The sequence below is a fragment of the Chrysemys picta genome, chromosome 3, assembly GCF_011386835.1.
Source record: "Chrysemys picta bellii isolate R12L10 chromosome 3, ASM1138683v2, whole genome shotgun sequence".
Classification (NCBI taxonomy): domain Eukaryota; kingdom Metazoa; phylum Chordata; order Testudines; family Emydidae; genus Chrysemys; species Chrysemys picta.
In genome coordinates, this window is record NC_088793.1 from 102,787,797 (window position 1) to 102,814,771 (window position 26,975).

The 26,975-nt window shown below is 43.9% G+C and overlaps 1 protein-coding gene across 2 annotated transcripts in view; it reads right to left on the bottom strand.

Annotated features, from left to right (window-relative positions):
• Nucleotides 1-259: 259 nt before the first annotated feature.
• SLC2A12 (solute carrier family 2 member 12) overlaps nt 260-26,975 on the bottom strand; it is a 37,996-nt gene continuing 11,280 nt past the window's right edge. Inside the window, exons 3-5 of one of the 2 annotated variants that reach the window (XM_005280299.4) lie at nt 10,145-10,267; nt 6,656-6,788; nt 260-2,943 (exon numbers count right to left, since the gene is read on the bottom strand). In XM_005280299.4, coding sequence (XP_005280356.2) covers nt 2,844-2,943; nt 6,656-6,788; nt 10,145-10,267 — 356 coding nt within the window. In that variant the 3' untranslated portion in view covers nt 260-2,843. The remainder of the gene's footprint in view (nt 2,944-6,655; nt 6,789-10,144; nt 10,268-26,975) is intronic. The other variant, XM_065588686.1, reaches the window with a different exon arrangement.

Here is a 26,975-nt window from a genome sequence, read left to right on the forward strand (position 1 = left end):
AACAGCCTCATATAAATAATAGAGCACTGTTGCATTACATGTGGTCCAAACCTTCTTTTCTAAAAGTACATTTGTGCAAATGTCTAGGAGCAACAGGAATATTCTGTGACTTTGTTTAATTTCACTGTATTTTTTCAACATTGCAGTGTTTGCAGCCCTAGCACAATATTTTGCTAATGCATGAGAAAATGAAAGTGAATCTGTCTCTTTTTGCTTTTCTGTCTGGTGTGTGTTTAACACACAAACAAAACATAAAACGTAACAGCCTAGATTCTTTATTATCCACGTGGTGAGAAACACAAAATAAACACATGGCATAAACAGTACACTATAACCTTTAATATTCTTCAGTTTCAATAGTCCAAAGTGGAGCATTTAATATAGGGAAGGACACTAGTATTTTTAAATTATTAACCGGCCTATACTGCCTTAAGGGAACGAAAATTCAGGCTGAGTTACAGTATGGCCAACCCTAAGAGTTTGAAAATCATGAGTCTGAACCCAAAATTTCCTGAGACTTTCAAAAGGTGAATAAATTGCAAGTTTTGGTCTGGCTTTTGCACACCCCCTTGCCATCTTCAAAGTGTATATAACAATGGCAGGTTGAACATTCAAACTTGAATGCCAACAAAATGTATGTGTGCGCACACATCCTGCTCTCCTGGATTCCATTTGTCTCTGGCCCTCCCCACTCCTTAGCTTCTCACTGCACAACTCCAGCTGCCCCCACAGTTCCAACAGCTGCCTCCTGGCTCCAGCCTGCAGGTGAGGTTCCAACCTCTATTAACTCCTCCTTTCTGCAGTGTAGTGCTTTTGGAGGGAAAGGGGGAGTTTGAGGAACCTGCTGCTGGGCTCAATAGAAGGGTTGGGTTCACCCTGTTGTGCTGTGCCTGCTCTGGGGCTCTGCCCCACTCTGTATTGCAAGCAGTGAGTATAGCTCTGCTCAAAAAGGGAAACTGCAGATGACTCAAGCAAAATTCTTGATCTGTCTGATTGATCAGAATTCAGCCCAAAATTGACACGCTTGGTAATGTGAGTATTGACAACACCAGTGACAGGAAAAAATGGCCAACCATGAGATTTTACCAGTCTCTGGAGCAATGATCTAAGGGCTTTGGTGGAAGTTCCAGGGCCTGTGACCTTTAAAACAAGGAGAGCTCTGGAAAATATCATGGTATTAAAACTCCTGTGTTGGCAGGAGGATGGACTATGACTGCTACTTCCTGTATAAAAAGGTTGGGTAGCGTTTTGATGTCAATTCTCTGAGAGATCAGGCTGTAGCCCTCCATTACCTGCAGGATAAGGTGAAGCTGTGATCAGTAGGCTCACAGCCTGAGGTAGCTAAATTCCTAATAGCTGCTAGTAAATTGTATCTTTGACTATTCTCTAGCTTTTCTATGGGATTTGAACTTAGTATTCAATGCTTTAATATATGCACTTCTTAAATCCTTAATTGCTTTAGAACCTGTATCCTGAGTAGGCCTATAGCTTTGGCCAGATGGGTCAGAAAATTACGGTTCCTCTTGTGCAAAAAAATCTGGTTTTTCAATGAGATGAGCGTAGTTAAAGTAATGCCACATTTCTTGCCCAAAGTTGCATTCAAATATCAACTGAAGGTATCATTTCTGATTCCTTGACTAAATCCTGGTCATGAGGAGAAGAGCCTGTATGATTGCGGTGAGCCATCAGGATTTCCCTAAAAAAAAAGACTTGATACCCATATGTTTGGGTCACTTATTTGTTTTCTAAGAGCTCACTCTACCAGAACATTAATGACCTTCTAGGCAAAGAGAGTAGAAGTTTCTCCACTTGAGCTGTCCAGGGTAACCACCATGGCCACTCCATATACTTTTGTTGAGTACTGGAGGCTGCATTTGGTGAAAGCTACAGCTTGACATTTCTAAGCAGTACAACCAGTTAGTTATGGTCACCATTGAATACAGATTGAAGTCCTATGTGTTTCAGCATGTAAGACGGTGCTGGAAAATGGCTATTTGTGTCCTGCTGATTTGCTTTTTCCAAGTACTCCTTTAGCAGGTACCAGTCCAGCAAGCATCCCAAGTCTAGAAGTTCAACAGCGTAGCTTTAATGGCTATTGCTGCTGTTTTAAAAGTTAATCATGCTTACTGCTCAGCAAAGCAACTGACCGTGAGCTAGCTAGTGCCTACCGCAGGGTGAGTGGTGACTGTTCGGGGAAGATCACTTTCATGTTCCTGACTCTGGAATAACTAAAGTAGACAGTGAAATCCAATCCACGTTTCACACAAGACCTTGTGCACGCTGGGCCAAGGGTGCTGAGAGAGTCATGGAGACCTCCAGCATGGCCAGATGTGAATAATAAAGCTGCTAACTGCTAACTGCACTGCATAGATTCTTCCTTTTATATATTTAAGGCTTCCAGTCTAATGTGACCTGTGCTGCAACACAAAGTGATCTTGAAGTCAACTCTGACTGTTCCTGACTCCAGTTGCTAGGATAGAGGCGATATCAATCCTTTCCATCTCCCTGAGGGTCCCCACAAGTTGAAGAAGTTAGGAGTGTGGTTATCCCTATGTTAAATATCGTAATTGTTTTATTTCAATACCCATTCACCTCCCATATTTCAGAGGTGGGTTAATTTGGAGGAGGTGAGGAATGTTGGCTTTACTTATTTTAAGCCATTCTAATAAACTTTAAACTACAAAAATCTTAAATGTTTTTCTTTCAGTGACAATATAGAGCTACTAAAGAATGGAGTACAGACTAAGTGTTGTGTAGTAGTGTCAGTATTGCAGAATGGTTTTGAGCATTATTTCTCTAGAGAAACTGTCTTGGTTGTCCTTGGACAAATATTCTTCTCCAGTCTAGTAGAACGGCTCATGATGATCTCTCTTCGGAAGTTCTATTGGCACTAGTTTCTCTCTAGGTTGGCCCATCCAACAAATGGAGCTCTTTGTATACTTCCTGAAAGAGAAGAAACATTTAGCATTCAATCAAATGGGCAAAGTTTGTTCTCCCCTTGTAAATATTTCTACCTCTTTGGCCAGTTCAGTGACACAGAAATAAGTTTTGATTACAGCTGGTCACATAATGCACAATCATTTGCTAGTAATACATTCAATAACTGCTTCAAGGATTTGTTGAATAGATTTATTCAATAAACAGTTTTTACAGCTTATCATGTAAAACATTATTTGCTGAGTAATGTAAGGAACAAAAACTGGCAAATTCATTGACTAGACTGTTGGGATATCACTCGGACCGCTTTAGTTTTGACACAGGATTCCTACAGCTTAATTTTTGTCTGTGTAAGTATTTTAGTTACTTTACTATTTATTCAGAAACATAAATATCTTTGGAGCTTTGAAGAGAAAGACATGGTCCCATGAACTGTGGGAGCATGTTACCCTACTTATCCACTAGGTGGCAGTTTTTGCTTAACTTTTTTTTCTTTTTAAATTTGAATTAGATGGAGAAAGGAAAATACACCTCTACCCTGATATAACGCGACCCGATATAACACAAATTTGGATATAACGCGGCTAAAGCAGCACTCTGGGGGAGGGAAAGGGGGGGAGGGACTGCGCGCTTCAGCGGATCAAAGCAAGTTCAATATAACGCGGTTTCGCCTAAAATGCGGTAAGATTTTTTGACTCCCAAGGACAGCGTTATATCGGGATAGAGGTGTACTTTATTATGCCATGTGTAACAGACACTTGCATGTTGCTAGCTTTGATCTTTGTAATGATTCTTTCTCTTTCTGCAGTTTGTTTAATGATAGAGGAGAAAGGGGAGAGCAAAGGAGATTGAGTCCTTAAATCTTGTCCAATAAATATGCATTTCTCAGACTGGTAGTCAGCAACTACCCCATTCTATTCTCAAGTTCATTGATTTTTAAGGTCAGAAAGACATCCATAGAAGCATAGAAGATTAGGGTTGGAAGAGACCTCAGGAGGTCATCTAGTCCAACCCCCTGCTCAAAGCAGGACCAACACCAACTAAATCATCCCAGCCAGGGCTTTGTCAAGCTGGGCCTTAAAAACATCTAAGGATGGAGATTCCACCACCTCCCTAGGTAACCCATTCCAGTGCTTCACCACCCTCCTAGTAAAATAGATTTTCCTAATATCCAACCTAAACCTCCCCGACTGCAACTTGAGACATTGCTTGTTCTGTCATCTGCCACCACTGAGAACAATCGACCTTCAGTCTTGCTTTAAAGACTCCAAGTCACAAAGAATCTCCCTTGATAAGTTTCTCCAATGGCTAATTACCCTCCCTGTCAAAAATGTCTTATTTCTTATAAGATTTTTTTCTCATTTCAACATCCAGCCAGTAGAACTTGTTATATCCTGTCCTTCAAATTAGTAGTACTTAATGAAGGGGCACAGAGCAGCAGCAGAGATTGGATAGCAATAGTCTACTCAAATTCAAATAATGGTTGGTTTGATTAGCCAAAAGAATCCTATGGGACCAGGATTTCACCAATAAAGACAATAGCAAAATTCCCATTGACTTCAGTGGGGCCAGGATTTCACCTTATAACATCTGTAACATGACCTCATAAGAATTACAGTGGCCAACTACATTTTTCTGTGATTTCCCTATCCCTTTTTCCATGATGTTGGACTCCTTTGAGGCTGATCTTTGTTAAAGCAGACAGCTGGTGTAGCTAAAGGCTTCTCGCCATCAGAGGAGTGAGGCCCTGAAGCCAGGGCCAGCTCCAGGCACCAGACGAGAAAGCACGTGCTTGGGGCGGCACATTGTAAGGGGCAGCATTCCGGCCAATCTTGGGGCAGCCAGCCCAGCCCTGAAGGGGCACGGACCCCGACCCGGGGGGCAGGAAGTAGTGATCCCCCCCAGGACGCGCCACTCCCCGCCACCTGCATCGGCCTCCGTTCCCGCACCGCTCTGAGCCTGGCCTGGCCGAGCCACCTTTAAAGGAGCGGCTGAGCCATCACCTCCTGCAGCCCCCGGGCACCGGAAGGAGGGAGGGTTCTGTGGCGGCCCGGCGGGCACCGGAAGGAGGGAGGGTTCTGCGGCAGCCCGGCGAGCACCGGAAGGAGGGAGGGTTCTGCGGCGGCCCAGCGGGCACCGGAAGGAGGGAGGGTTCTGCGGCGGCCCGGCGGGCACCGGAAGGAGGGAGGGTTCTGCGGCGGCCCAGCGGGCAGCGGTGGCAGGGACGATTCTGCAGCGGCCCGGCAGGCACCGGAGGGAGGGAGGATTCTGCGGCGGCCCGGCGGCCAGCGGAGGGGCAGGCCCCACTCATCCCGGCGCCATTTGCACTGTGCCGAGCCCCGCTGCAATGCCGGCCCCACACAGAGGTCGCAGACCCCAGCCAGCGCTGCCTGTGTCGGCCCCCTTGGAACCTGCCCGGCCGGGAGAGGCACCCCAAGCCGGAGGGGGGAGCCCCTCTCGCCAGGCTGCAAGCGGGCTGCAGCGCCTGGCTGCCCGCGGGCGGGTGCCGCCCTTCACCCCCCTGCAAGCTGCCTTGACCGCCCTCAATGCGCTCCCTGCAGCTGCCGGTTTTTGGGGGGTTTTTTTTGCTTTGGCAGTCCGGCCGCCTTTTTTTTTTTTTTTTTTTGCCTGGGGCGGCAAAAAAGCTAGAGCCAGCCCTGCCTGAAGCAGCCTTCCAATTGGAGTAATGGGACAAACAACTGAACTAGTTTTTAAATGGAGCTTGATAAGTTTGTGAACAGGCTTATATGACTGGATTCCCTATGAAGTCTCTGACCCAGGAGGTCCTTTGCAGTCCTGTGCCCTATGTAGGGTTGCAGCACATCTTGAGAAAAGTCAGGAAAGTCCTGAGTTTTACAATTCAGTCCTGTTTATCCCTCCAAAGATTTTCAGGGGACACACACAAAAATTAGCGCACTGTTAAAAGGCATCAGTTAATTTCTGATCAGTGAAGCTCCTACCTAAAGAATGTGGATACAGCATATAAATACTATAGAACTGTAACTTTGTGCCCCTACGAGATTTGGGGGTTCATTGTTAAATATGTAATCACATAGGACCTCATCTGCTTATGCATTATGGAAGGTAGCAGATGGAGCTCCATCACATAAAGGATGGTCAGAATGAACCAGGCAGAAGGAAAATGTGCAAGTATCCTCATTCCCATGTAGCCATCTAACTCCACCTTTGCTGTGCTGGAGTTTGCCCTATACAACAGAGTAGGGACATACACAAGACCTCCTGGTAGGTCTTTTTTGGTGAGATTTCCCCAACGAATCTGCAGACCTGAGAAATTTGGAATGTTCTTTCAGATCAGGATTTTTGTGTGCTTAAAACTCATCTGAATCTCTGAAGCTTTTGATGTCCTCCCCATCATTAAAGGACAGATTCACTAGTGCACTCTTCCTCTTTTGTTCTGATACAAAGCAGCTGGAATGTACTGGGAGAACCTGACCTCTAGTCTAGATACTCTTACTGTTTACTTATTCATCACAATGAAGTTGATAGTGGGAGACTTTAAATCCTCTTTTGGGACCTGGTCCTTCACCATTGAAATAAATGAGGGGTTTGCATTGACTTCAGTGAACAAAGGATCAAACCCTCAAGGAGTTTGATCTTGCAAGCAAACCTAAAGTAATTTTCCATTTATTAATCTGGCAGTAAAAGGCCACAAGTTAACTAGGAGTGTGGTGAGGATGCAAATACACTTGATACTTACTGTTTAGCTAGTTCCATGGATATTTGCTCTAAAGAGCATCCCTTTGTCTCTGGTATAAACACAATGATGAAAGCCAGTGATGCTAGACTCATTATTGAGTAAATGAAACACACCCATGGCAGACCAATTAGGTCTATAAAAGAAAAAAAATATGTTTTGTTAGTATTACAAGAGGGGTTTTTTTGGCAGTCCCACTGAACTCAGGGTTGACAGCACTGAGCCCTCGTATCTGTAAGTAACTGTTATGCCACAAGGAAAACTTATATTTTTAATTGGTGCCTGGTGCAGGGGTGCTGGAACAATGTGTATGGTGGGGGTCCTGAGAGCCATTGAACCAAACTATAAACCCTATAATGGAAGGAAACCAATTCAAGCCAGGGGATGCGGCAGCACCCGTAGTTCCAGCCTTGTGCAAGCAAACTAGGAAACCACAAATAGAATTCAGCCATGTTCTACTGGCTTGACTTTTAACTGCTATCCCCCAATAGCAGGTCTGGTAACCACTGGTGCAGGTCAGAAAGGTCAGAGGCTCTGAAATGTATTTTTGATGCGAACATTTTGATGCAAAAATAACATATTTCACATAGTTGTAGTTGCCAGCTCTAACTAATCCTTTCATGCTGGCAGTTTCCAGTACTTCCATTGCTGATAGTCCACTCTGTGCCAGTAATGGATCAAGGAGTTAACTACTGTTGGTTCCAGTGAATAACCAGTTTTTGAAAATACATTTGGAACAATGGAGAATACAAGAGATTAGAATCACAATCTCCTAGCATCTGTCAATTTGTGTCATGAGCTGAAAGTTAAGGCTGACACTCTGGGCTCTATTGTACGCTCAGATATGCAAGCACAACTCCTGCTTGCTTCAATGGAACCTGAATGCACCTTCAGTCTTTTGACTGAAGACTAACAGCCAAATTTGCTTGCCTGTGTAAATCCAGACTAACTCCACTTTTGCTAGACGAATTTTTGTGGATTTACACTCATTTAACTGAACAGAATTTGGCCTGAAATTTCTCTTGCATTTTAACCAGGGAAAAGCAGTCTATTTTTCCTTACCCTGTTTTAAGTCTGGATCGTACCTCTTTTTGATAATCTAATCTCAGCACTCTATCTAACATTACTGACCTGCAGTGAGTTCCAAGATAACCAGCTGAGGGCTTACTCTGCTTCTGCTGAACTCTAGCTGGTTGAAACTCTGTTCTACAGGAAATTCTAACATTTGGAAACTTGTTTTTGTTTGAAATGGTCTAAAACCAAAAAATTTCTAAACTTCTGGTGAAATAAAGTTCTGGAAATAAACTGTTTGAGGTTGATCAAATCATTTTAGTTATTTCTTCTTATTATTTTGTGATATTATAATTTATAAACAGTCTTTTTTTTTTTCAAAACAAAAAATCATAACATTTCATTCTGATACAGTTGAAACAATGTTTCAGCCTTATCAAAACACTTTTTTCCAGTTTTTTCCTAAACAGAACTTCATCAGAATTGAAACTTGGCAGGAACGTGTCAGTTTTGATTAAATGGAAAAACATTTGACTGGAAAATTTTCAACCAGCACAGGTCTAGAGTAAAACTTCCATTACTTCAGGGGAAGCAGGATTGAGTCCTAACTATTATTTGTATAGCTTATTAGTGAAGAGATCTTTGATAGTCAGAGTAAGAGACTTTTGGCCAGATTCAGAGGTAATAGAAGTTAGTCCCGTACTCTGATTCCATTACGCTTCCTCAGGCATATTTACCCCCTACTTACGGGTGCGTGAGCAGGGCCGGCTTTAGGCCAATTCCACCAATTCCCCCGAATTGGGCCCCGCGCCTAAGAGGGCCCCGCGCCCAGTGGCAGGGCCACCGGGGTGGGGGCAAGTGGCCGAGAATCCCTTCCCTGGCTAGAGGCTCCTTTTTAATTTTTACTCACCCGGCAGCGCTCCGGGTCTTCGGCGGCACTTCAGCGGCAGGTCCTTCACTCGCTCTGGGTCTTCGGCAGCAGATCCTTCAGTGCCACCAAAGACCCAGAGCGAGTGAAGGACAAACCGCCGAAGACTACGAGTGCCGCCCGGTGAGAACAAGCCCCACATGTTTTTTTACGTGTTTTTTTTTATTTTCAGTTATCCCTGCCGGGGCCCCGTCAAAACTGTTTGAATCGGGCCCCGCACTTCCTAAAGCCGGCTCTGCGTGAGTGGAAGGCAGTGAGGGCTTCAGTTGAAGTCTAAATTGATCTAGTGTATTCTTTGTGGGGTCTGGAACACTCACCAGCAAATCACCTCTGAATTTGGCCCTTGCATTTTATTTCTAACATTTCAGTGACTGTTATGTTGTCCATACAGGAAAGGTTCATTGTGCCTGTGATGCACAGGCACATTGGTAGTTCACTACTGCATCAGCAACTCTTGTCAGGCCTAAAAAACTCACTACACCTCACACATTGCTGTCACAGTGTTTATCTGTAAAGAATGTTGTGTGAGATGTCAAATGAAATCCGGTGATGCACTGGTCATTAGTATCATTGTGAAATGTATGTATTAACACTATAGGAGGAATTATGGATACTTAATGATATTAAGCTCTAAAATCTGTAACCAAAGGGAGAAACAGGTTTTCTTCCAGACAAGAGGGAGAACAGTTAACTCCCTCTTTCTGATGTAAAGTGAGCATGGTGATGCCAGAAACATTGGGCAGTTCATTCTGAGTTGGAGGTAAACAGGAGGAGCAAATTAACATGAGGATGAGAAATCAGCATAGGAAGACACTGGAGTCTGATCCCCAGGGGTTCATCCTGACTAGTGAAAAGGACCAACTTTGGGGAATATAAGGAGAAGCAAAAAGACGCGTTGGTTATCCATCACTGAGGGGACAGAGAGGTCAGTACTCTTTGTAATCATGAACCACCGATGCATGAATGGTGGGTTGGTGACACTAAGAAGTGGCTGTAGTTGAGAAGACTGCCTTAGACAAGGATTGTAGCCCATTAAGTTTGTCACTAGAAAGTGTGATAATACTTTTGTTTTATTTGTAACCATTTTCTGTGTATTATCTCTGCTTAGTATCACATAACTTTCTGTTCTTGGTTAATAAACTTCTTTGTTTCATTGTAAGTACATCTCAGTGCTGTTGTGTTAAGTAGAGTGTGAATTCCTGGTTAAATCAAGCAAGCAGGTGTGTCTCTTTAGAGCCAGCACACTTGGTAATTTCTGTGAGGGTCCAGTGACCGGCTAGATGCTGCAGGGAGATGCTTCTGGTTCAGGAACTGAAGTGCACCAAGGGTTAACTTGCAAGGCAAAGTTAGGACTGGCAGAGTCCTGAGGGATCTGTGGGGCTGGCTAACCAACAGGAGTGGCGGGGAGTCGTCACTCAGTTTGACATCAACAGTTCCTTTTTATGCTGAGGCACAGGGCTAACACAGTGACATACAATGCTAGACACCCTGAGAAAACATCACAATGCCCGGTAATGGGCATATACACTCAAGAAGAAACAAAGAATTCTTACCAGTTACAGTCAAAAATGTCAAGGAGATGAGGAGATTTATACCCCAATTCATGCTAGAGGTTAAAGCCATGGCCCGTCCTCTGATCCCACCAGGGAAAATTTCACTCAGCACTAGCCAGGTCACTGAAAGGAAGGGAAAAAAAGACATTATTTTTGAAAGGAAGCATGGGTGACTAAAATTAGGGACATAAATCCACAATTAGGCACCTGAATGAGTGACCTGATTTTGTTTTGTGGTGCTGAACACCAGCAGCTCCCACTGGACCAAGGCCCGAACTCCAAGCTGTGTGTGGTACCTTAGTCATGTGACTCACATTCAGTCAATAAAATGCCTGTCAACTGCTGTACTATAGGGTTTTCAGGGGCAACCCAACACTAGAACAATTTTTTCCTGTTTCAAGCGTATGCATAACACTACATGTCTGAAAAGTGTGAGGCTAGGTTTGAGAGTGCAATCCCTGCACAGCTGAATGTGAAAGAGGGAACTGACTAAACCTCTCTCTCAGAATACATGTTAACGTATGTGGAGGCAGCGAAACAGAGTACCCATTGGTTTGTGAGCAGCACTGCATGGTATGTTGAATTATGAATACCTGCCAAAAATACAGCAAGTTTGCTATTCCAGCCATATGCTATATATATAAGCTTTCTTTCCTCTTGAGGTAAAGGTAGATATGATTAATATATTTCTATTCTTGTTTCATGAGTCTCTTGCCTTTGTCTTATATAAAATATTGTATCACTCTAATATCCATATACACATAAAGCCAAATTCTGACTTCACTTACACACAGTGATTTTAATTGGATTGCACAGGTGGAACTGAAGACAGAGGCCCTGATCTTTGGCTGTGCTGTGGCTGCTTTATGTTTCATACCACCAGTGCAAAATGATCCAAAAACTGGGTTATCCAGACACAAGAGGAGAACTCTAGTATAGGGGGATCTTCCTGTGGTGGAGAGTTGGTTTAGTAGCTCCTAAGCCCACCTGTCCCAAGGAAGAATACTAGGCCTTTCTTGTGCCCTGACAATCTGTTGTTGTCATAACAGATCCTTTAGGTCATTGGCAGGAGAGCATAACTTAGATCAGCCGAAGGATGGTGATAGTTTATGCAGGAGGCGTGGACAACATCAGGAGAGCACACAGGTGGGGCACAGGCATCTTCAGGTCTTTGGTCACAGCCATGACTCTGGACCAGAACTGGGCCCTTAATGATTTTCTTTCTGTAGATCACTAATTGCTTGTTTCCTGTACACTTACACTAAAATCTCTGAAAATTACAATTTTAAAATAGAACATTTGCCAGTGCTTCCCGTTAGGCCATGTGCCACACCAAGTATGATGAAAGGATTCCTGTTTGGCAGGGGCAGAACTCATTGCTCCACGGCAGTGACAAATGTGGGTAAAAGAGAGATATTTCTGGGAAGAAAATGTGGATAACCTGTACTTTGCTGGCTCTGAGTGGTTGGATTTAGTATCCAGGAGAAGTAGAGAAATATAAGCCACTCCTCTTGTCTTTGTAGTTTAAGGAATAACTCCACTGCCACTTGTGATGTGTTGGTCAGACTGAGCAGCATACTGGTCAACAGTTCGAGATCCATTCCTGCAGCCCGAAGAGGCAGGGGGACAGTACACAAACCCTTGAAAGATGGTGCCAAATGTGGACGGACGCACAGGGATTGCTGGGATGTGAAGCAGTGCGTCACGAGGCATTGGGACAGGATCCAGGATGCCCCGCGACCCCCTCCACCTTCCCACAAGTCTTAGTGGCAGAAGAGGAAAAGATGCTCTGTGGAATAGCTGCCCAGAGTGCACTGCTCAGAATACCGCTGCAAGTGCCGAAAGTGTGAACACGCTATTGTGCAGACAACTGTCAGCGTAAACACAATAGCGGTTTCCCTTCAGCGCTCGCTGAGCGGCGCTGTAACTGCCGGCGCTGTAACTTTGCCAGTGTAGACATACCCTAATACACCTCTACTTCAATATAATGCTGTCCTCGGGAGCCAAAAAATCTTACTGCGTTATAGGTGAAACCACATTATATTGACTTGCTTTGATCCACTGGTGTGCGCAGCCCCATCCCCCCGGAGCGCTGCTTTACCACGTTATATCTAATTTGTGTTATATCGGGTCGCATTATATCGAGGTAGCGGTGTATGTTCTGTCCATCTTTTCCCCTAATCTGAATAGTAAATAATGAATGATTCTTGGCTTTTGACCCCTCTCTGGAATTACTATCACTGTTTGTCTTTTTGCCAAGAAACAGCTGCTGCAACAGGCACAAAGGGGCTGTGTTTTCCTCTTGGGATACCAGTAACTAGGTGTCAGCTTCTGTTTGTCATCATAATTAATACCGAGAGCTGTGAATCTAGTCCCCATGCAAAGCTCGGAAAATCTAACCTGCCTATCTCTAAAGCCACTTCTGCAGAGTAACTGACTGCTCCACCTGCCCTCGCTTCAGCAGATATGTTCAGCACTATAGCAATAAGCCCAAAACTCAACTCCGGGTCAGAAAATAATGCCCTTCCCGCACCATGTATAGCATTCCAGCATTGCTTCAAGTGTGCATTATAGTAATGATCACACAGCATACATCTGGACAGTCCTTGGGTGGTGTGCATGCTGCAGAGAGCACAAAGCTGTGGTTTTTCAACTTGAGTGTGAGCCAAGGAGTGCCAGGGCGGAGTGAGGTTAAGAATAGGGGGTGCATTGACACTGAAGGTGAAGGTGTAATTTCCAGCTAGGGGAGCAGAGCCATGCTAGCTTTGATTGAGCTAACATGCTAACAATAGCAGCGTAGTTGTGGTGGTGCAGGTGAGGAGAGGGGTAGCTGCCCTGAGTACAATCCCAGCCAGGATCCTAGGCACTTCCTTGGGTGGCTAGTCCATCCCATCACCTGTGCTGCCATGGCTCTGCTGCTATTTTTTGTGCACTAGTGCGATCAAAGGTAGCACATGTACGTTTACCTGTGGTGGGAATTGTGCCTTCAGCTTGAGTGTTGATGCAGTCTAAGCGTGAGCCTCTGTGCTGAGGGCTAAGCCCTGTGCCTACTGAAGTCAAAGGGAAAGTCTCTCATTGATTTCAATGGGCTTTGGATGAGGCCTAAGTGAAAGTATGCCTCAGCCCCTGTGTGTTCTCTCACTTACACTCAAGTGTGGAGTGCAAAAAAACCAAACAAAACCACACACCAGGGGCAGGGTGTGCTAAAAATGAGCATATCTGAAGAATTACATGGCTTTAAGTGTGATCCTCAATATGCAAATGAGGCACTTGACTAAGGCTAGGTCTACACTACCCGCCTGAATCGGCGGGTAGAAATCGACCTCTCGGGGATCGATTTATCGCGTCCCGTCGGGACGCGACAATCGATCCCCGAATCGATGCTCTTACTCCACCAGCGGAGGTGGGAGTAAGCGCAGTCGACAGAAAGCCGCAGAAGTCGATTTTGCCGCCGTCCTCACACCGGGGTAAGTCGGCTGCGATACGTCGAATTCAGCTACGCTATTCACGTAGCTGAATTTGCGTATCTTAAATCGACTCCCCCCTGTAGTGTAGATGTACCCTAAGAAGTCCCCTCTCTGATCTCACTCCTTCTAGTAAGCAAAGTAGCTGCACAGCAGTGCTTTCAATGAGAAATTGGGCTTGTGCATTCAGTTCCCTGCTCGTGTTTTCCTTTCCTTCACCTGTGTTGTGCAGCATCAAGCCCCTGATGGACAGATTTAAAAAACAGAGTACTTGAAAGAATTCAGGGTTTTAGCAGCATAAATTGTGAGACGAGATTAGGAGGATTTACAGTTTAGAAATGAAAGAGGTAGAGGTATGCAAGACTGAAAGGAATGGAATGGTCTATTAGCAACAAGAAGTCCAAACTGAAGATAAGAAGGGGATTATCTCATAAGCAATGTCAGCAGAATATCTGTAGGCAAAGGGTTCTTAGAATATGTAACAAACTTTCAAAGTCAAGGAGAGAAATAAGTGAGCAAATAAAAAACCAGGCACGACACTGAAACTGCGCAGAGAAGCAATGAATCAGCGGGTGCAGCTAATGAGTAAAGTTTGCTCTGAGGACAGACTCTCCTTAGGTCTTTCTCCAGCGGGACTCCTGGCTCTAAGTATTTCCAAAGAGATGATGAAGTACTTTGAGTGAAGGACATCTCCACATTTTGCTAAACTACCTGGGGCCAGATGCTCTGCTTACTCTTCAAAAATAGTATGCTATTCCATAGGTATTTTCACTGATTTCAATGGGACTTCTTGCAGAGTAAGATACATGTAACAGGGTCTAGATTGAACATGTAGCTTTGTGGCTCTGAGGGCCTGTCTACATGAGGAGATATACTGATATTATACCTTTACAGTTATGCTACTTTAACTCCCCGTGTGGACACTCTTATTCTGGAATAAGAGACTTTTCTGGTTTAGTTTATGATGCTTTCAAAGCGTGAGTGACAATTTTTTCCCTGGTTTGCCTTTATTTCCCCCTTGGAACAAATCAGCTACTGCCCCATACTAGCAGCACTTTACTTCTACCCATTCTCTCTCCTTCTCCAGTTGTTCCTCCACCATCTAAATGGGTGTTGGGAGTGGGGTGGGTGGGAAGGAGAAGCAGCTGCCCATGGAGCCTGCTCTCTCCCCACTTCTACAGACCAGTGGTGCTGGTAGCCCAAGCAGAGAAACAAGGTGGAACATTTCCCCCCTTATTCTCTTGCATGGATGGGAAACGTGACAATCTTGCCATAATTGATTATTTTTTCTGTAACCTTTTTCTTCTGAGGCAGATAAAGCATACTGTGGAAAATCACACTTGTAAATTGTGTGGTGAGCTTAGAGCCATGTGACCCTCATTAACATCACCCGGTATGGTGTTTTAACACTGACCCCGGTGAATTTGATCATTTGCAAATACTTTAGCAGCAACTCCGGAGAAGGACAACAAAGATTGCTAGAAGTATGCAGAGGCTTACAAACAAACAAGTGCAAAAGCTAGGAATGTTTAAACTTGAAAAAAGGCAGAGTTAGAGGCAGTTTGTTTTATTCCAAACCAGGTAAGATAGTTAAGATGCATTAATAATGGCCTGTCTTGTTCAGGAGGTCAGACTAGATCAGTGGTTCTCAAACTTTTGCGCTGGTGACCCCTTTCAAATAGCAAGCCTCTGAGTGTGACCCCCCCTTATAAATTAAAAACACTTTTAAATATATTTAACACTGTTATAAATGCTGGATGCAAAGTGGGGTTTGGGGTGGAGGCTGATAGCTTGCGACCCCCTCCCCCATGTAATAACCTTGTGATCCCCTGAGGGGTCCCGACCCCCAGTTTGAGAACCCCTGGACTAGATGATCATTACAGTCCCTCCTGGCCTTAAAATGTGTGTAAATGAACACAATCCTCCTTTTTGGCTCTATCCCATAATATGACAAGAGTGGTCACTCAAGATTAATAGTCAGTAAATATGGAACAAGTGAAAGGATATATTTGCCTGTAGTCAAAAACTGTATCTAGATTTGAAAAAGGACTGCATTTAATTACCATTGGTAAAACTAGCAAGCTAAGACAAGAGTAATCAAATGTCATGCCTCAGTGTGTATCCCAGCTCCTTGGGAGATCAGGAAATAAACATTTTCCCATGTACCTCATTCTACAGTTTTCTAGGTACATTGATGTTTTAGGTATCTTATTTCTACTTTCCTCACATGAACTGGGCATTAGCTATTGCTGGAAGCAGGATACCAGAACTGATAGACCAATGATCTGGACTGGTGAGGCAAATTTTAAATTCACTTTTTTTTTTTTCTTCTGCTGTGATAAATTCTTTGGGCCAAATCCCTGAAGTCCATATGGATGACAATCAGGACTGTGGAAAACAGTGTTCAAGTCCTTACAAATAATTAGTCTGTGTCCAAACCATAAGCATCAATGATGTGGAGATAAGCTGAGCAATAATATAAGCACCCTTTGAGGAGCCCTTTTCTGAACCATAAAATATGTACTTCTTCCTCATTCCTCCTTCTGTCTGCTCCTCCAATTCATGTTAGAACAGAGTAGTTAAACATCCCTATTAGAACCCAGGGCCTCTTTTCTGTGTGCTCGATACTTGACAAGAATTGTAGCAATTCTAGTGTCTTTGGGAAGCAATACAATATTTTTCTTTGAATATATTCAGTTATATGTAGAAGAAAAAGAAATTCAAGAATGTGGATTGCTTCCCTGTAAAAGGTGATTACTGTTGTGTAAAAGCTGAGCTGTTCTACAGGAACATAAAAATTGCCATCCTGCATCAGGACTCAGGTTCACCTAGACCAGGGGTGGGCAAGCTTTTTGGCCTGAGGGCCACATCTGGGTGGGCCATGAATGCTCATGATATTGGGGTTGGGGTGCGGGCTCCAGGGTGGGGCCAGAAATGAAGAGTTCAGGGAGCAGGATGGGGCTCTGGGCTGGGGCAGGGAGGGGAGTGGTGAGGGCTCCAGCTGGGGGTGCGGGCTCTGGGGTGGGACTGGAGATGAGGGGTTTGGGGTGTAGGAGGGTGCTCTGGGCTGGGATTGAGGGGTTTGGAGGGCGGGAGGGGGATCAGGGCTGGGGAAGGGGGTTGGAGTGCAGGGGGAAAGAGGGTGGCTCAGGGGTGCAGGCTCCGGGTGATGCTTACCTCAAGTGACTCCTGGAAGCAGCGGCTTGTCCCCCCTCCAGCTCCTATGCGGAGGTGCGGCCAGGCAGCTCTGCTGCGCGCTGCCCTGTCCGCAGACACTGCTCCTGCAGCTCCTATTGGCTGCAGTTCCTGGCCAATGGGAGCTGCGCTTGGGGCAAGGGCAGCGTGCAGAGCGGAGCTCCTGGCTGCCCCTGTGAATAGGAGCTGGAGGGGGGACATGCCACTGCTTCTGGGAGCCACTTGGAGCGACCCCCAATCCTGCTTCCCAGCTGGAGCGCTGGAGCAGGGCAAACCCCAGACTCCGCTCCCCAGTGGAGCTCGAGGGCCGGATTAAAATGGCTGGTGGGCTGGATGTGGCCCGCGGGCCGTAGTTTGTCCACCCCGACCTAGACCAATATCCTGTCTCTGAACATGGCCAGTACCAGATGCTTCAAAGGAAAGTGTAAGAACCCCCACAGTAGACAGATATGGAGCAATTTGCTTCCCACATCAGGTTTCATCCTAATCTCTAATAGAGATTGGTTTAAACCCTGAAGTATGAGGTAAAGGTTCTCTCTGTAACCTTACTGCACAATCTGATTCCTTTTTGTTCTTGCCCATGTCGGCATTCATGCTGCCCCATCAACAAACAGCCCACTTGGCAGGCAAACACACAAGAATGAAAAAATAAGCTTCAATGGAAAATGTGATTGCTCATAGTAAGTCACGTACTGTAGCTTAAGAAATGCCTTTCTTATTAAAACAGGGAATATGTATTCCTACTTGTGGGTGTTTGTTCAGAATATTGAATCTAGGATAATCCTGGGAGGCATTCGCACAGGAATGGCCATAGAAGCCAGAGGCTCTAATTCATAAACAAGTTATGCACAAACTACTCAGGATTATTGCATATTTCACTCCAGAAAAGTATGGAGAGAAAAAAATATACAACTTGGGTGGGTGAATGTACCTGCTTTTCTAGTACGGAAGAGGGGGTACAGTCTACTCCCGAGGGGACCACAGAACAGAAATGACTGATGACTGAGACTCAGGAACAGGGGCAATGCTAGTCTTTATGCTTTCAAACAGAAAGTATATTCTTTTAACAGGAAAAAGTATGAATGTTTTTGATGTTTCCGTCCTATGAAGTGAGGTTGTTCAGGGCATATCTGTTCTTGATTGTCTTCTGAGCATCTCCCTTTGAAGTTTGATCCTACAAGTCCCATTGAAGGCAAAGTTCTGTGCATGGAAAGTTTGTAGAGTTGGGCCTGATACGGGCAATACTGCACATGCTTTTTTATTTTTTTAAAAAAGCTGTATATATTCCCCCTAGCAAACAGTCACATCAAATGAGTTAGATCTTTCTCACAGTTGCACTGCTGTAAATCCAGACCAACCTTATGAAGCAGTTACTTTGGAGCCTAAAGCCCCAATCCTGCAGACAACTCTGTGTGCTGGCTTCAGGCTTTAAATTTAAGCCCACCCATGTTTGCAGGATCCAGGCCTCATACAGCAAAATGCAGCAGCAGGCTTGATCTACCTCTTCATATGTCATGTGTCTTTGGGAAGCAATCTTGAAAAACATGCCCCCTTAAACTTTCTACTTTGGATAAGCTATAAACTTGTGACTTTTAAAAAAATATATTTTTTTGGCATCACGCACCTTGTCACCTTACAATACTTGATATGATGTGTTCATCTTTGCAGGTGAAATCAAGTAGTGTGTTTGTACTTAGGGTCCTATTGAATAAAAATTGCTCTGGGCTTTTGTACTAAGCCTTCTCAAGATCAAAGAAGTTCTGAAAGATCATCTTCCCAAGTGTGGAAACTGGACTGTGTTGAATTTGACACACTTTTAAAAAACTTTTTCACAGAATTACCACATACAGACCACATACAGACTTGCTCCAATGAATGTCAAGTGAAATTAATGTAAAACCTTTACTATGATAATCAAAGGCCACTATTTACTGCATATTTGAATGTAACATTTGACCTACACTACATGAAGGGCAAATGTTAAATTCAAACATTCAGTAATTAATAGCGGCCTTTTGATAGCAGATAAAAGGTTCTATATTTTTATTTGTGTGCTGCCTTGCAGAAGAAAATGTCATTGTCACATAAAAATAAAATGTTAGACTGTATTGTTATTACAATAATATATATATATGAATGAGATGGTCTGCATGCATTTGTAAAATTCATTCGACATGAGTTTGGGTCAGTGGCATTACTATTGCTACTACTAAATAACATTCAGCATAAATGTAGTGCTTTGTCTCTTCAAAACACTTTATACATGTTAGCTAACCAGGTCCTATCCCTCTCAGCCCCTGTGTGCATCTCCTGCACAGCTCCCTTACATGCAACCTCCCACTTTGCACAGTGGAACTACACCAGTTCTGCTTCTAAGTAGTGCTCTATGGCATAGCAATATGGAACTGGATTTGCACCTACCAGAGGCCCTGCTTATGCAAGGTACTTAAGCACATGCCTAACTTTAAGAACACGTAGTTCCATTGAAGTCAGTGGGATTACACAAAGCTTAAACACATGCTTACATACCGTGCTGAACTGGGGTCAGAACACCTAACATTATAGCATCAAGTTTTAATCCATTGTACTGAAGGTCTTTTATAGAAATAGGCAGCTAGCCTTACTCCTTGTCAATTCTCTTCTCACAAAGCCAAATTCTGCCCTTTGTTACACGTGTGCAATCCATTGACTTCAGTGGGGTTACAGGGATATATTACTGAGAGCAGAATTGGGTTTATGCTCTCAACATGCAACTCATTTGTTTGGAGGTAGCTAAGGGCTTCATCCTTCAGGGTGTTGAGCACTTCAACCTGATCTACCAAAGCACTTCATCACAGGTTAAAGTTTAAGGACTTGAGTGGGCCCTCTGAAGTCACTGGGAGGGACTCCTCCTGCGCTAAAAGCTTGACAACTGCTTAAGTGATTTGCTGAATTGGGCCAGACTACTCAGCACCTTGCAGAGTTGAATCCTAATTGAACTTAAGGGAAAACTCTGGAATCTCAGCATTTTTAAAAAAATGATTTCTATGCAGGACCGGCTCTGGCTTTCTGGCCGCCCCAAGCAAAAACAAAAACAAAAAACCTGCGGTGCAGCCAGAGCCAGGGTGCAGGGGGACTCCCTGCCTTGCAGATGTGCCCCGGCTAGCGGGGGGAGGGAGAGAAGGGGGGCAGCCAGGGCTTCAGCTGGGCGCTGCCACGCAACCCCTCCCACCATGCCCCCTGCCGGGAGGGCTCCACACTGCTCCGGTCGGCTGGGAGGGAAGGACACGGGCTGCCCTGCCGGGCTTGCTGCAGGGTGCTCCCATCCTCCACACCGCTGCCCCCTACAGGGCGGCCGGATCGGCGAACCAACCAATCAAAAAAAAAAAAAGCGGCCATGCCGCCCTAGGATTGGGCGGAATGCCGCCTTCTACAAGCTGCCGCCCCAAGCACCAGCTTGCTTGCCTGGTGCCTGGAGCCGGCCCTGTTTCTATGAAATTTGTCAATGCTCATGCATAGATTAAGTAAATCCCTTTCTTGCTATAAAATGAACAATATTTAGTTATTCCACCACCTTGGCTCAGATTAATCTATTTTAGGAGTAGTTTAGAAAACTCACACTGCTCTCTGATGTTTATAATTCAGCTTCAGACTACCTAAGGATAATTCAAACTAGCTGGCCCTTTACTTGCATCAAGTATTCTATGAAAACTCAAACTGAATGCTGGCAGATGGATGGTGTTCAATCCACAGCAAGTGTTTTCTCTTGTGTTTTGGCATGTGCTCTCACTACACGGCAGCCTATCAGCCTGTGGACATAATATGAAATGAAGACTACATATGGTGTTATTTGAATAGCCCATGAACAATGAATTGGATAAATTCTATCTACATCAAATCCAAAACAACATCAGTGTAGTAGAGCAGAGCAAACTCTCAAATGACTCTGCAGTACATGCTGGCTATGCTATGAACCTCAAAATAAAAAGATGAATCAGTTGTTTTCTAGGAAAAATAACCCTAAAATATGCCACTTTTTTATTTCATTTGAGCATGGGGGTTTCTATACTGTAAACCAGTGGTTCTCAAATAGAGTGACCAGACAGCAAATGTGAAAAATCAGGACAGGGGGTGGGGGGTAATAGGAGCCTATATAAGAAAAAGGCCCAAAAATTGGGACTGTCCCTATAAAATCGGGATATCTGGTCAACCTATTCTCAAACTGTGGGTCGGGACACCAAAGTGGGTCACAACCCCATTTTAATGGGGTCGCCATGGCTGGCTTAGACTTGCTGGGGTCTGGGGCCAAAGCCCAAGTCCCATTACCCAAGGCTGAAGCTGAAGCCCAAGGGTTACAGGCCCCCTGCATGGGGCTGAAGCCCTGGGGCTTTGCCCCGCCCTCAGGGCAGGGGGGCTTGAGTGGGCTCAGGCTTCAGTCCCCTCTCCTGGGGTCGTGTAGTAATTTTTGTTGTCAGAAAGGGGTCGCGGTGCAATGAAGTTTGAGAACCCCTGCTGTAAACTGATTAAACACACATTTTCCAGGTTTGAGCATTCTGGCTCCAATCCAGCAAAGCACTTAAGCACATGATTAACTTTAAGCACCTTGCTTTTTTTAAGTCATGTAAACGCTGGACATTTTATTTGTGTGAACTGATCATGAAGAGTTTGTAAAACTTATGAACTCATAAATACAATGCTTCAAACAAATGTACAAGGGAACACTGTAGCATGAATGATTAACATTAAATTTCTGTGCACTATAAACAAATATAGTAAATTGATGTCTTATAAAAGCTTGAAATGTTACTTTGCTTAGTGTCAGAGATATTGATGAGAGCTGTAGAACACTCAGCTTCTACCAATGTCTTCCAATCTATTGTAAGGCAATGTGGCTTATACTGTTTTGTAGCTGAATAATGTCCAACTAAACCAACTGCTGAGAGTAATGGGTTATGTTTACAGATGGGCAAAATTTTAAGGCTGAAACTTTTTTCACTGAAAAATGCAAATTTGGGTTGTCTGAAACGTTTTGTAAATTAATGTCAAATTTGCAGAATTGTTTCAGTCAGGGAAAAAACCCTGAAAAATCAAAACATTTCATTTTGACATTTTTGAAAAATGTTTAAATATTTTTATTCAAAATGACTTGTTTTGAATTTAACTTGTTTTCTTTTTAAAAGCATTCACCCCTTGCAAAAACGAAATGGAACATTTCATTTGATCCAAACAAACATTTTTCAACTTTGCACAGCTCTAATGATGTGCAAGTAACACTGCATCCTCACTCACTTATTTTCTTTACCAGATTTTCCAATGTCTTGAAGGAGACGCAATGTCCCCATTTAAAATTTGGTCAAAGTTGGGTTCTGCAGCAATATGTTGGGGGTGGAGGGAAATAGTGGCTTGATCATAAATATAAGCATGGCGGATCACCCTTGTCATCACATCAGTGGGTTGATCAAAGCCAGAAGTGAAGCTGGCTATTTTGTTCTGTTTTAAATTTGCACCAAGTGTTTGAAGGGAATATGCCAAAGAAATGTACAAAACAAGACACTTAGCATCTTCAAACCATGTAACAAGTCAAACTAATGATTACAGATGTGCAAAATGCAGTGGGCCAATATCATCCCTGATTTAACTCCAATGACTTCAGTGGAATTACTGCAAGGATGATGGTTTTGGTTTGCAAGGGCATGTCAGTACAGGCAGATACTTGGGATTTTTGGAAGTTAATTATTCTAAGCTACATGAAAACACATGAGATCTGTGTCCGCACTGAAGAGGACTACTCCAAAATAGTAAAAAGCTGGATGGGGATTTGTCCCTTTCATTTCCTCCAGTGGTTAATATTTCACTGCTTTGACCAGATTTCCACATACACACACACTGCCTCCTGCGTCTTGCCTTAAGTCTTTGGATTTACATAAGCTCAGAAACTCCCAGCAAAACTCATCCAAAACCGAAGTTTCTAGATTAGGCATAAATGATCTTGGTTTCACTCTGAATTTGGCTTCCATCTCATCTGAATTTCAACCCATTCTTGGTGAGTTTGGCAAAACTGGCCCAAATTTGGGTTTGCAGCAAAACCTGAAGCTAGCTATATTTCATCCTGCTTTAGTTAGATTTCATTATTAGAAATTTCACAGGCCTCTAGTAAAGATTGGTCCTACATAGAGTATGTCTTCATTGGAGAGTTAACTTAGGCTCTCACTGGGTTGCCCCTAATGTGGCTCCATCCACGCATAAATCCTCTCATCAGAGCTTAGTGGTACTTTACACTTAGGCTACTGGCCTCTCCTGAGATATAGGCTAAAACCCAAGTGGTTCTTACACTCAAACTAGTAACCCTCCTCCCCTTTGTGCCATGGATGTGGGCTAAATCACTGGAGTGCTGTTAATCCTTCAGTGCTTTTCCACGGTTCCCTCTGTCTGCCCAGAAGGACAGACACATTGTCCTACAATTCACTGGGATAGAAACAGAGAGTGGCTCAGCTTACTGCAGAATAAAGGACCATGAGATATGCCCCCAGAAGTCCTAGCAACACACACAGGTGACTGCAGCACCAGTGTGAGAAGACGGGGTATGTCCACATTGCAGCTGGAAGCTGTATTTTCCAGTTTGAGGAGACATATCACACTAGCTCTGATCGAGAGAGCACACTAACAATATAAGTGTAGCTGCGGCAGCGGGAGGGGATAGCCACCCCCAGTACACACACATCCAAAATGCTAAGTAGATACTTGGCTAGCAGCAAAGGAAGGGGAGAGCTATCCAAGTACGTAGCTAGCATCTAGGACAGGTATGGAGCTGTGAGACCCACTCATCCCTTATGTTGGTCTGACTGTGCTTCTAATTTTAGCATGCTAGCTCATGAGAGCTAGCTCAGGCATGTCTCCTCAAGCTGCAAATTACGTCCCAGCTCGAAGTGTAGATGAACCCTCAGTAACTCAGGTATGGCTTTGCAGTATGGCTGCTCAGTCCCGAGCGAAAGTAACCCTGGCACTGACCACACAGTTAGCTCTACAGTGACGACATTAGTGAGAAAAAATCTTCTGTTCAATGCAAATTAATTCAAAAGGGCACCTAATGGAGTCCAAATAGAATCATTTTTATCTTACTGGGCCCATTGCCAAGCCATAGTAGCTAGGTTGGGTGCTCGGGAGATGGGTGGGAGTGAGTATAGGAATCCTCTCTCCCTACAGAGCAGCTGCGGTGTTGCTCCATGACAGCTACTGCAACACTGAGGCTGCACTGGACCTCTACATACTTCTTCCATGACGAGGTGGGGACAGAAAGGGGGAGGGTCCAAGTAACTGCCTAGGCCCTCCCCTGTCCCCTTATACCACCCTCACAAACACTTTCTGCATAGTGGGATGCAAAGGCCACTGTGAAATTGAGCTCAACACTGCCCTTCCCCCTCGTGCAGTGATTGCATTGCCATGACCACTCCACAGACACAGAGGCATGATTAGGTCCCATTTGCTTAGCTACACAACATATTCTGATTCTAGAAGTTAAGGGGGAAAAGTGATTAACTGAATAATCGATATGTAATTCTGTTCTATTCTCCCAGTGCTGAATAACGAATGGCTGAGGTTAACAGAATGTCCATTTATTTCTTGGTGAAAATGTCAACTTGTGAACGTTAGGCTTATTAATTTTTTTAAAAAACCCATCCCTGAGAACAAAAACTTAAAGTCGGCTTTGCCTTTGCGATTTTATAAAGCTGCTTACTGGGAAATTAATTTTCCTCTGAAGCCCTGTAAAGGACATTCAATTCCACTCTTAGGATAAGACTCCCAGATATTAAACCCCACTATTTAACTAATGATAACAAATACAAATATAGGGCCTGATCCTGCAAATGCCTACTTTGTAATAGATCTTCAATGGGAATAATCAAGGTAGTCAGCAGTACTCATCATAGTCAGTGTGTGCAAGATCAGGCCACCGTAGTGTGTGTAGGGACAGAGCCAGAGGTGAGATTTTATTGAGGATGATATTTGGGAACAAAGGACCAAGTTCTCAGCTGGTGTAAATTACTGCATCTCCACTGTAGTCAAGGAAGCTGCACTAATTTATACCAGCAGAGGATTAGGCCTCAAGTGTATTGTTCAACTGCCTAAAAGCCTCTACAACTGCAAAGCAAACAGGTTAAGATTTTACATTAGAAAGATGAGTCACTTTGTGAAAGTATTTAGAAGTATTTAGAGAACATGCTGGGGGGCGGGGGTTTACATACATATACACACACACACACACACACATATATATATATATATATATATATATATAACCAAAATGCAGAAAATTATTCATGCTCCCCTTCAATAAAAGCATTCCTCACCATAGAATAAGTGCCAAATGATGTTCCTAAACAGCAGAAAAAGTCCCTCCACCTTTTGGGAGAAGTGATCTGCATCTGGTGTTTCTATAACAGAAGTCAGTGTTGGCAGTTTCACAGCTTTACAAGCTCTGGGAAATGTGTAGACCTCATCTGGACAATTATTTTTCCCCGCAATTTCAGAATCACATGCAGAATTCCCCTTATCTGTGTTAGTTTTGCCATTGCCCCAAACTCAGCTCTGTTCAAACTGTGAATTGCTCCTATGTCCATGAGTTTAATTTCACTAGTTGGAATAAATTCGGACCTTGCCATACATTCTGTGCTTTGTCCATCTTAGCGAGAAGCCATCAGGAACTGGTTATGGCTACCTAATAATCTGCCCTGGCCTTGGCCCTGCTGCAGGTTTGAGCTGCCTGAATGCTGCTCTAACTTATGCCAGTTAGGTACGGGCCTCTACAGATCACACACCAGTTGGCTATAACTGCACTTCATATGGCTATTCTCTCACTCTCCTCAACCATGAGACAACCCCTGGGCCAGAGGATGTCGGGTGGAACACATAGAAGCTGGTTCTACCATCACTTTTGTTTGTTTCTTTGTGAATTCCAGATGCTGGGAATATCCCCAGCAGGGGATTTACTGGAGTTTTCCATTCTCTTTGCGCAGCGTGAGCTTCAGTCCTACGTGGCACAAAGGGAGCAGACTGGGACAAAGAATCTGATCCTTTGTAAACGGGTGTCATTCCATTACTGTTAGTGTGGAACTGTACACACTTATATCAGGTCTGAAAGTAGCCTTGTTGTTTGCAGGGAAGAAACAAAAACAAAAAACAAAGCCCTGGCTGGGATGATTTAGTTGGGGTTGGTCCTGCTTTGAGCAGGTGGTTGGACTAGATGACCTCTTGAGGTCTCTTCCAACCCTAAATCTTCTATGATTCTATGATTCTAACAGGATTATCACACTCAAATTCACAGGTCTCACTTAGGAAAATAGTCTCATCATCAGGAATTTCCATTGCCTCGGTCTTACAACTTAATGGTGACCAATGGAGTTTACTTTTATTTACAACAAAGAACTTTTTATTTCTGTCCCCAAATGGTTATCACATCATAGATATGACTTGCTTTTCTATTATTCCAATTAATTTTCTTTCCTTTAGAATGTGACCATGAGCAGATACCCTCTATAGAAGACGTTTGTTTCCTAGTCTCTATTAAATACATTTTTACTATTGCACCCAGCTTTCAATGTAGGCAACTTATCTGTGATCCATCTATGTACAGCATTAAACTCAGCATCCTACCTCTGTTCTGTGTTCTGGTTTAGGCATAGTGTCATCTGTAGGCTCTAATTTCTCATGTCCTATGTGTATGGCAAGTTCTTATGCCTGAACATAGGTCCTGAGGGCCCATATCTCTTTGTAAACACTCACTGAAATCAAACAAGTTTCCATCTCACTCACTTTCCCTTTGCAGCTTCATTTTCACTATGGATTGATAATTATCTGCTGTGCACATATTTTTGTTTCCTGATTAATGGGGCTCCTCCCCATTTGACCTTTTTGAAATGCCAGATGTTGATGACAGAAAATAAAAAAACCAAAGGTGTGTCAAGTATGTCTAACATCTGCACCTTAGTTAATAGGCGCTCATGGTGCTTATGTGAGTATTGTCAGCGAGACAATGTGTGCTGTCCTGCAGTGTGGTGCAACACTGATTTATTGCGCTTGTAATGTACCCTAATAATTGTCTGAAACCGAGTGTAAGCGAGAAGTTGGATCGCACTTCATCAAACTTAATGCAAAACAGACAAATAAAGCTGCCCCTCTTATCTTGCATAAGGGCT